This window comes from Dermacentor silvarum, chromosome 10, assembly GCF_013339745.2.
Source record: "Dermacentor silvarum isolate Dsil-2018 chromosome 10, BIME_Dsil_1.4, whole genome shotgun sequence".
Classification (NCBI taxonomy): domain Eukaryota; kingdom Metazoa; phylum Arthropoda; class Arachnida; order Ixodida; family Ixodidae; genus Dermacentor; species Dermacentor silvarum.
The window spans coordinates 125,415,992-125,427,608 of record NC_051163.1 but is presented as its reverse complement, the minus strand read 5'-3'; the positions used below and the strand labels follow the sequence as shown (position 1 = coordinate 125,427,608).

The 11,617-nt window shown below is 46.4% G+C and overlaps 1 protein-coding gene across 1 annotated transcript in view; it reads left to right on the top strand.

Annotated features, from left to right (window-relative positions):
• The first annotated feature begins 1,140 nt into the window (after positions 1-1,140).
• The window catches only part of LOC119431831 (sodium- and chloride-dependent glycine transporter 2), a 58,944-nt gene continuing 48,467 nt past the window's right edge, over positions 1,141-11,617 (top strand). The window contains exons 1-3 of the mRNA XM_037699291.1: positions 1,141-1,309; positions 4,547-4,678; positions 9,115-9,269. Of these exons, the coding sequence (XP_037555219.1) occupies positions 1,141-1,309; positions 4,547-4,678; positions 9,115-9,269 (456 nt within the window). The remainder of the gene's footprint in view (positions 1,310-4,546; positions 4,679-9,114; positions 9,270-11,617) is intronic.

Genomic DNA, 11,617 nt, shown 5'->3' with positions numbered 1-11,617 from the left:
AAAATACTGCATATTTAACCAAACCTGAATAATTATCCAAGCCCTAATTTGCCCTATTAAACTTGCAAATATTAAAAATGCCCTCTTTTTCAATTTATTGCATGGCGACCACCTGGTTCGAGAACATTTCTGGGTCATTATTCCGCAAAAAATGTAGGGGCTTAAATTTGTCCCACACTGTGGAGACAGTTCGCAAATGAACATATTATTCACAATATATACACTCAGAAACGGCGCCTGGAGTTGACATCACCGCGCGTTATAGAGCAAGAAATGTTGCTTTCTAAATGATGAGCTCATGTTGCTCTATAAAAGAGAGCAGCATGAGAAACTCCCGATACAGCTTTCTGTTGCTCAATACGTGCTACATTAAAAGTGTTTTTGCGAGCGTGAAAGAAGCCCGCGAATACACGCAAAGCGCCTCGAGTGGCCAGTCACGCGGCAATTTTGCGTGTATTCAGGGGCTTCTTTTGCGCTCTGAAAGACAATTTTAATGTAGCACGTATTGAGGAACAGAAAGCTGTGTCGGGACTTTCTCAAGCTGCTCTACAATTTTTTCATTGACACATTTCACCTAATTATAATAATTGAAAAGTAGAAAAATTGTTGAAGGCGAATTATCTAATTAGACGAAATGCAAAAATAATATAATAATATATATTTTAAGTTATATATATAAATATAATATAATAATATAATACAGCAAACATTACCTTGGTACTGTCCAGCTACGTAGCACTTGCATCTTTTAAAGGTTTGGCCCAACATAAGTGAAACACCCTGTATAGCAGGCTACGTTAGTGGTCAAAACCGGAAGCCGTCCGGGGCTTAAGTTTTTAAACAGCGACAGCGTCTATACCTGGATGCATGGTGTGTTACACACGATATCCGACAACTTGCGCTCATAAACTCGCAACGAGGCGTTTCTTTAAAGATAATAATAAAAAATAATAAACGCATACCTGGTCTAAAGAAACGCTTGAATTTTTTGCTATAAAGTAAAAATTCGCACGGAAAGGGGTTAAAGAAATTACAGTGACTCAGAACTATGAATTTTTTTATACGCAGGGGACTCTGAGGTGACGTCGCCTTTCAGCGTTTCAGCGTACAAGTTAGCCAGAAGGCGCCTGCCAGAGCATCATGTCGAGCGGCTCGGGGGGCTCAGGAACTGGCGACGAGGGAGCCGGTCTTCCACCGGACAAGGAGTACTACGCATCGAACCGGTCCTTCCTGTTCGTCTGCATCTGCATCGGCTGCAGCTACCAGTGCCTCACTGAATTCCCTTACCTCATAATTAGCCATGGCGGAGGTGAGCTGTCCACTATAGCGAGCGCAGTACAGAAAGTGAGCTTCTGTTCATAATGAAAGCGCACATCGTGAGAAAGGAAACGATAGATAAGGCGACGAACGCTCGCTCATGACTCGAAGCTTATTATCAAAATCTTGTCATGTATACACGTGTAAAAATATCACAAAAAACCTAGCCAAATGTGTTGACATGAAACAGTGTTCTATTTTAAGCATACAAATTTTTCATAAAAAGCTATGACGGTAGCGAGCGTTGCAGAGTTTCTCGGCGAGACGGACCTACTTTGCCATTAATAACATTAGTTTCATAGGACTAACAAACGTTTGTTAATTGCCTTTTAAGCATAAAATGCTTTTAGCTCCCCTTGTCGGCGACCTTCGAGTGCCCTTGAGCCAGAAGCCAGGGCCGTTATCCGGGCACTCAAACGAGAGAACATCCGCGCTTCGATACGAGCACAAAACGAAATCATCCGGGCAACCAGTCAAAAGTTAGGAAAATGTGCTCTCTGGCTCGCAACCCTTTGTACAAGGTTGGGGGCCACTTGTTTACTTCCCCAAACAAGTTACAAAAAATATTGCTTCCGATTTCTTGCTAATGTTTATTCACAATATCACTCTGGTTGTAACTTCTAGTAGGCTGAAATTTTATTTGCCATTTCCAATAGCGACCGCCTAAAGGCACATAGAGAGGTTTCCTGTGCTCTTTTGAACGCCAGTGGTCCGTGAGTTGTGAGCGGTACGCGACAAGACGAAAACGTAACGACAGACCCAGAGCGCGCTGCACTGTTGGAAGAAGAAAAGCGATTGGATGAGGCTGCACCACAGGCAGCAAAAGACGCCATATGGTAGTCATTTCATGCTTACATTTACTCTCCATTACAGGAGAGCCAGCATTTTTATTAGGGCTACGCTGGTGTTCGTTGTTTATATGACAAACTTGCAGGTGGTTGTATTTTAATCCATCCGTTTTTTTGTAATATATAAAATCCAATTTGATTCGAGATGTATAACATCAAAGATCGTGGTCGACGGAACGTGGCTTCAACGACATTGTTCTGCCGCTGTTAATCACTTCAAGCCTCCAACTTCCTGTAAATCTCTATCTCGTTTTGAATTCATATACGAGGTGTCTCTGCAATATTCTATTCATCTGTGGAATTAGTAACTAAATAATTTTTCGTAAATATCGAGGCAGGGATGGGCGCCAGAGTCTGGATAAGAACTGATATCATTCATATTTGAGAATGTCAATAATTTAGTTACAATGAACAATTTTATCGTGGCTGTTTTGCTAGTACAAAAAGCGTAACCTTTTTACATGCTCTGTGCTTAGTACCAGTTTCGATAAATGCGCAACCAAGTACGCTGTCATTCCGGTTAACAAGTTTCCGTCGTGCTCAAAGATGAAGTTTGAAAAAATGCTGACTGGTGCACCAACACAGATTGCGTGTCTGTTTCCTTAAAGCGCAGCGGGGGCATGAATGTTTACGCCTTGCGGAATGGCTGAGTGCGTTGGTTCAGGACGTTAAATGCTAGAACCCAAACTATTTGAGAGAAATTATGGTGGAGATCATAATTCTAAGAATGTGCGGTCGCAGATGCAGGTAACGTGTCTTGCACTTTTATTCTACATTTATTTCCAATTTTAAATCGACCTTATTTGGACAAAAGTACGGTGGTCCTGTGCTGACAGGGGTTTCACAGAGCTTTCTTCAAATAGAACGAAGTAAGACGCTAGTGGCGAGGGCAAGACGGGCTCTGCTAGCATGGAAATCATAGGTAATATAGGATTCGTATATACTTCGGGGATAGGGCTTTAAACAGCGTCGTGACTTTTCAAAATGTTCATTTCAAGAATATATGCCGTTATAGATACAATTGATAATCATTGTGCATGTGCTGAGATATTTATTTGCTTCATGTGTTTAGAATATGGGGTTGTTTAGTCGAAATCACGAAGACTGAGCAAACATATGCACTACACATCATCTACTTGGTGTCTGAATGGTTGCCGCGCCAGAGTTCCTTCGAATTTCTAACAGCGGAGCGGTTTAAGCCATCCGTAATGTGGGCGGCCTGCCACTGCGTCGCCTAGCAACTACCTCGCGGAGCGTCGCGCGCTATGCTCGGGAGAAAGAAAGAGAAAATGAGAGCGAGAGCGAGAAACAGAGCAACAAATTGTAGCGGCACCAACGAGGCAACGCGCAGAGGTACTGCCGACGCCATCCGCGCTTCTCCGTTTCCCCGCATTAATGCCGAACGCTCGCGGTGTCCGTGACTGCAGTGTTTGTGTCCCCAAACATTAAAAAAATTCAAAAATAAAATGGCGAAGCCTGCACCACCAGAGAGGTACAGCCGGCGTAAGTGCCAATAGTAAAATAAATGAAAAGGGGATGCCACAGCATCCTAAAGGAATTTGAAAGAAAAGCCAATTATTAAAAGAAAGAACGGAGGCAAGCCTGAAGTATATGACAAAACACAAATACGCATACACCTCTGAAGCAGTTTTAAAAGCCGGAGCAAAGTCGAGTAGCTGCCTCCTGAATAGAAGGTTAAAAAGGCGCAGGCAGCGGCGAAGCTAGATCAGTGAACCTAACAGCCCCCCAGGGCCACCCACCCACCGCCCCGGCAGCACCCGCGGCATGCGCATAGTTTTATTGAGAACTTGACGGCCGAGCTCTCACCAGCTGCACGCAACTGCGCCAGCGCCGTGACGTCATCCCGGCGTGTCGTCTGCTGCGCGCCGCCCATACACTAGGCATAGCTTTCGACCCACAACGTGTTCTCGGACTGCAAGTGCTTCGCGAGGCGTTCCCCGTTGCCACGGACCACGAGGAAATGCGTATGCACTTCCTGTAACTTATCATCACTTTTTATAGCTAGGACCAGCTAGGAATCGATCAGCTCCGCTGTGTCTTTAGCCTTGCGCCACTAGTGCAAGCTACCCCTACTTTTTTTTTAGGAAACGCTATGGTTGAACCTGACGTTATTACAGATAAGGCCTTATCTTCGTGACTTTTGAATTTGCACATATCATGGAAACATTCCGTTATATGTACAACAATTTGTAATCATTGTGCATGTCCGCAGAAACTTAGTAGCTTCACGCGTTCATTTCTTGTCAAGTCTGTTGAGTCGAACAAACCGCAGTTCGATGCTGCTCGGCTTTAGGTCGACCAACCTAATTTGATAGCAGTTTCAATACTTTGTGTATCAATACCCGCACCTTCCACCACAGCCTGCTTCCTGCTGTCGTACGCGGTGGTGCTGATACTGCTGGGGATACCGATGGCCGCCTTCGAGATGTCCATGGGCCAGTTTCGCGGAAGGGGCTGCCTCGAGATGTGGACTTGCGTGCCCGTCGCGAAGGGTGAGTCTGTTAGGTTCCAGAATGTCAGGTGGAGAAAAAAGAATGTTCGTGTGGCGTATATTGCTTTTATTTGTTTACAAAATATGTTGGGTTGCTTCCACCTACAGAAAAGTACAATATTAGCAGCTAACTTCGCTGAAGTGCGGCAGTAGAGGTAGACCATTATATTCGAGGTCCCAAGTTCGAAGCATCGTCCAGGCCACTACATTTTTCAGGCTTAAAGTGGCCTCTGAAAATGGCGAGAAATAATAAATTGCCTGGAGCCTGTTAGGCTGTACTTGTCGAAGTGCAACCATTTATAAAGGGCCACTCGGCTGCATAGATGCTCCCTCACTGGCGCGGTATTTGGTCACTGCCTCCCTCGTGAATCTTGCAAGTAAGCCGTCCCTCAATCACCAGTGGCTGTGAAGCACCTGATCAAAGCGGCGACAGCGTACCAGTGTAAAATGATTGACACAGGCTGTGTTTTTTTATTTTCCGGGAGTTTCTAGGCAAAATTATTTCAGAGACACTTCCAGTGCCAAAAGTTACACCGAAAGACGAACTTTGCCAAGTTGCGGCGGAGGGCGAACTTTGCCAAGACATGTTCGCGTAGCAATACGCCAAAAAGGAGCCGTCTTGGACTGTTAGACTGCTTTGCGGCCTTGGCAGAATTGGAGGATATCTTAGATTGTTTTAGGTCTGGTGCGGCTTCTCTAACTGCGCAGAAATTGCGGCAAGTGGAGTTTTCAATTGACATATATCTCCTAGAGTCAGGAAAGCTTGAAGACGAGTGAGGTGAATTTTGTTCCGATCTATCATACTGATATGGTCTTTGGTAGAACGGCAAGTAACATTATGTTTTTGCTATGTACACGAAAAGAAATATGTGAGTTTTATACTAACACACGTAGGTGCTCACACCATGGTGTAAATCCACGTTAAGTGTGTAAAACGCCCGCCAGCGGCTTACTGTTAGTTTGCCGAAATAACAACCACGTCAGGACTTGCTGTGCGCCGGCTTAAAATGCGTTATATTATCTGAACATATATATTTTATGCATACTGCCAGCATAAGTGTCATGCCTTAGGCAGGTGTGGGCTCGCAGAGCCATAAGTTTGTACAGAAGTAGTAGACAAATAGTAGAACTTGTGTCAGAAAAAAGACAACAAAACGAAAGTACGAGACATATAGCCTGTCAAAAAAGAAAAAAAAAAGAAAAGAAAACAGAAATTTCAGTGTAGAAAAAAGAAACATCTCAGCCTTGTGAAAAAAAAAGCGGCAGATAGCACGCTCTGTGGGAATCGATGTTATGCGAAGCAGTGTACGAGGAGCCTACCAAGTTAACGAAACGACCATGAGAACACCAAGACTTAGTCGGTTGTTTCATGACCTACATGACGCGCATGTCATGACATTAATGTCATGAGACCTGAGGAGTCCCTTTAGATAAGCCTAAGAGGCCTTAAGGTGAAATCGTTAGTCATGTTCAAGACTATGACTTCGACCATTGTCAGACACCCCGTGAACGAAGCGCCAACGCCTGACCAAATTCTAAAGTCGACATATAAGCTTCCGAAAATAATCCCACGAAAGTAAGGACAATTAGTGAGGGGCCCTCTGGTGCGTCAGCAAATGCCGGTTGCTGTCCAAAGACGGAGTCAGAGCCCAGAGTTGTCAAAACACAACAAGAAGTAATTTTGTTGATTTGAAAATATAGAGAGGTCGGCCGGAATATAGAGCATCTGGCCTGCTACTCTACGTATTCTTCAGACAAGGGAGTTACACACACACATGCACACTTAGACTAGACACCGCAATAAAATTCAGATGGGTATTCCCAGAACACAGGAAAATAATTAACGACAAGCGCTAAGAGTTCAACACGTAAAGGACAAAATTAGAACACTAAGCATCCAACCGTATTCACCCATGCTGGTCTTGAGCCGGACAATCTCGGCGTAGCTCGAGGCAAATCTCGAAGAAGGAGCTTCTTCCGGAAATGCAGACGCTCGATGAACTCGTCGACTAGCTTGCCGGGGAATCCCCTACTTCAGCAGACGTCACATCACGTCACATCACTTCCCGGCGCGGTCTGATCCCCCTGCCGATTGCCGCACGGCGCTTATGTAGCTTTCACTGGGAGTTCTGGAACCGGTTAAAGTTCGGATCCCGTACCGTGGCCAAGGCCTGGGAATCTTCTAGTGAATTCTCGCATCTGCGCCAGCCGCCGTCGCGAGCGTCGTCGAGGGGGGGGGGGGGGGGGGCGGTGGCTCAACCTGTTGGCGCGCGCTCGGCTTCTCGCTCTCTTTCTCAACTCGACGTTTGTTCGGGGTCTGAGAGGGTGTTTCGGCACACGCGCTCTCTTTCTGGTTACCGTCGCCTTCGCGTAACTGGTGGATTCTTCTAGATTCCGTCAGTCGCGTCAGCTGTTTCAGGCGTATTCCCTCTCCCCCTCTGTTGAAGCTGCCGTGGGGCCGGCGTGCCTCTTTCGCTGGCTTGCGTGACACACGGCGCACGTTAGATTAGGCGCTCTTTTGCGACAACCATCAATCTTTAGCCTTTTCCTTCAATTAGTACCACATTCCAACCCATTACATTGGTTTCTGAGTGTTAATCTTTTCTCACTGAGTCATTCTCATTTTTCCTGAGTCATGGTACTGAATATGGTTTCTACCATCATCCTTTAGTGTTTCCTTCACTTCGTATCCACCTCGGAACCTATTTGTATGGCTCTTGAGTGTTATTCTTTTTTTTGCTGTGTCATTCTCATTTTTGTTGAGCCATGCTCATGACTATGACTTCTACCATTATCCTTTAGTGTTTCCTTCACATAGTACGCACGTCAGGACCCATTTGAGAGGTTTTTGATTGTTAATCTTTTTTCGCAGAGTCGCTGTCTTTTCTGCTCAGTCATGCTCATGACTATGACTTGTGGCATCATCATTTAGCATTGCCTTCACTTAGTACCCCCGTCCGAACTCATTTCAATGGCTTTTGAGTGTTAATGTTTTTTCGCTCTGTCATTGTCATTTTATGAGGTTGTTTTACGACCTGCATGACAGGCATGCCATGACATTCATGTCATGACCTATCATTTATGCTCGTCATACACTGTTGTCATGCTATGCCAATTTTGGTACCTACTAAGTTAGCGAAACGACCATGAGAGCACCCGCCTTGGGTGCTTAGTGGCTATGGTGTTGGGCTGCTAAGCATGAAGTCGCGGGATCGAATCCCGGCCATGGCGGCCGCATTTCCATGGGCGCGAAATGCGAAAACACCCGTGTACTTAGATTTAGATGCACGTTAAAGAACAGCAGGCGGTAGAAATTCATAGTCAGTTTCTCCCTTAAGACTACGGCGTGCCTGATAATCAGACCGTCGTTTTGGCGCGTAAAACCCCATATTTTTTTTACCATGAGAGCACCAAGACGTAGGTGGCTACATGGATTGATAGATAGATACTGTGAAAGTGGCAAATGTTCTCAAAAAATTATTCGCATTTAATAAGGCATAAAGCGTGCTCGAAAATGAAGTCGAAAATAAACTCTTCACCACATTCGTGTACCCCAAGTAATTTTACGAGTCAGCAAATATAACCTCCAAATTGGCGGCGTTAGAATCCAACAGCATATTTTATTTAGACTTTATTCCAAGGGATCTGAATTTTCGCAGCTATTAAAATGTAATTTAATCAAATCGACGTGCTAGCCAAGCTGAACGCGAGGCACGCCGATGTCCCAGAATTTCAACGGCGGCATATCATCCATTAGAAAACTCACATATCAAAAACACACCTCGCAGCCGTGGCCGATAGGCTGGCTAAGACTCAACATTTGCAGGGATGTCCAGGTGGTTTGGACCGTGAAGACCGCTCCACGTGTGACGGTATCGTACTTCCCCAAACGCGGAAGAGAAAAGCTGTAAAAAGACTGGCAGCTTCACCCAAAAGGCAAAGCACGATAGCAAATTATTAGACAACTTCACTAAGTAAGGTTCAAAGTCTTATCGGCCAATCAAATTACAGTGAATACTCGTTTTGTAATTAAATAAACAAGCTGATCTCACACGCGCACAGGCAAACATGAAGAGATCTCACTAAATGACCGCCAACACTCGGTATTATATTGCCGACGTGTTGAAGAGCGTCATCAGAGAGATGCGACCACTTCGCGCTACCTCTCACTTTAACGTGGCGCGGAAACTTGATAGTATGCCATCTCTAACACTAGGCGTGCGAGGAGAGAGTGCACATGAAGGAACCAGCCATCTCATCTCGCCAAAACTTTGCATCCGCCACAGGTTACCTCAGAAATACAACGCGCAGGATGCGCTCAGTTGCGCTGACAACCATGCGCAGACACGGCGGGGATAAAAAGACGTGAGTTCACTTGATCACGATCAAGCCAAGCTTATATCACCCCCACTGAGATCAATACGCGATACTCTGCAGGTGTGGGTATGGCGATGCTGCTGAAGACGTTCGTGCTGACGGCGTACAAGGCCTTCCAAGATGGCTGCCTCTTCTACTACTTCCTGCAGGCCCTGCAGGACGAGCTTCCCTGGACCAAGTGCTTCACCTGGTGGGGTGCCAGTCCGCTGAACTGCGTAGACAGGAACGTCGATCTCACGCTATGCGCTCTTAGCAGCAGCGGTAGGACACTGAGCAGTTGAACATCATGTCTGATGCTCGACCCCACGTAGCACATCCTGCCAATATTTAACATAACAGGGACTTTTAGGTTTTCCGTACCTAAAGTTAGGGGACGCCAACCGCCGGGCGTGCGAATAAGGCAAAATGGTACACTAGAGAACGCAAGACGTCCTTGGGACTTCGGATACGCAAGGACGCTTGTGAGCACCATTCTAAAAATGTTCTAATGTGCCGCGAACGTTAACGAGAGTCGACGAGCTGGACAGCTGTAGAGGTGGCGCCTTATAACAGAGTATACCGCTGAATAAAAAACTGTCAGCCCTTCCACTGGCGTGGAGATGGACGAAAGGCGAGGCGGTACTATGGTGAGAAATATGTATTTCCAATTATGACTATTAAGATGTGATGGTGTATTTGGTTATTTGAACTATTAAATAATGAGAAGTATATATGATCCGGTTTTTTTCATTTATTTAGTGACCACCGGGACCATGACTTTATGGTTGCTAATGTACAGCGGCATAAGGTGTACGGCAAAGGTTGGCACGTTCTTCATAAACACGTCACCAACGCCGCGCGCGTTCGGTGAGAACGCGGGCAAAAAGCCACCGCCGTCGACAACAGTTCTGCGCGTTGTTTCTGTGACCGCAGACAACCGCTGTTAAAACGCTCGCGTGAGCAAGCGCGCCAGCAGCAGCGAGCGAAGGTTCAAGCACAGCGCATACAAAGGTAGAAGCCGTGTTGCAGATCGCTTTCATGATACGGTGCGCGCGACCGCTCGCACAGCAGAAGCCGCAACGCCTCCCTCCCACGCTGCCTTCCCGCTGTCCTCCTTTCGCGTGGGATACTGAGTCGCCAGTTAGCCTTGCGCCCGGTTTCAAGATGCGCATTTCGTGCCGCAGCTAAACGTCGCCTCCCCTCCATCCCTTCCGTCCCCCCTGCCTTTCGCGCGACGGAAGAAGTCGCGTTTGCCCTTCGCCGTGCGTTCGCTCCCTGTGAAAACGTGCGTCCCTCGCGCGCTCTCACTCTCACATACAGCATACGGCCAATGACAGCTTTTTTCTACATCTGGACGTGAGCATCAAACACTGAGCCCTTAAAAGCTTCGCTGTAAAAGGGTAGTCGTTCACGCGCAGAGATCGTCTGCTAGGCTGTTCCTGTAACCACTGCCAACCTCGGTTTCATCATTCTAACCTTTTTAATCGGTCAGGGTTGCTTTCCGGTGCCTACGCAAGCAGGATACTGAACATGTAAAGATGTTGTAGTTTCTCCCTAAAAGCAAAGCATTGAATGCGACAGCAAATTATTACACAGCTATACCAAGTAAACTTAGCATTATTACTAGCTGCATAAAATACTGTAAACATATGCTTTCTGACTAAATTAATAAGCACATTGTCATGCGTGCAGAGGCAAACACGAACGCCGCTGACTCGATGACTGCGAACACTCGCTGTCAGAACGCAGCCGTGACGAAAAGCGGCAGCAGCGGCGAGTGAATTGTCATTCGTTCTGATTCCCGCTTCAATGTGAACAAAGCGTGCAATAAAATGCAGCGCATGCAAAGCCGTCAAAATTCATGATTGATTTATTTCTCTAAGAGAAAAAGGACCGGGACAAAAAGCGGCCTTGAAGCGGCTTGACGGGATGCGGGGCCCATTTACAAAATGGCAGCAGTGAGGGTAATAAAACATGAGCAAATAAATACAAGTGAAAAACTTAAAAAAATAAAAACATAGAATAGAAAAAATTGGCAGAATCGATATTGCTCGATAGTTGCCCTAGTCTTGTGTCGTCCCAGATTTATGGATAACAATCACTTTGGCTAGTTTTAATCTGTCTGGGAATTGGCAGAGGAGGATATCGATAGGTTAAATATATACGATAAGTGAGGTGCAAGAAGGTCAGCTACAAATTTAATTGGTTTTTGCTTACAGAACCTCTGCGTGAAGGCTGGAGCCATTCTTCAAGGCCATTAGTGCAAGGCCACTTACCTCGGGCCTTCGAACCCAGCGTAGATTGCCACCAAGTTAAAGCGCGCGCGGCCGCGCTCTGCCGCCGCAGCCTAAGTAGGAGAGGATATGCACTATAATCTGCCCCTCCCCCCTCCTAGCGTGCGCACCTCCCTCCGCTGCCCCCCTTTGCGCACGCGAGAAGACGCTGCCGCGTCAGCCACCATCCTTATCGGCTCACCCTCGCAAGCTTTCCGTCGCACCTAAAGTACACCGCGCAGTCGCGGTGTTATCGCACTTGGACTTTATAGGAAACATCACGGTGACGACGACGGCGGAAATTCACCTGG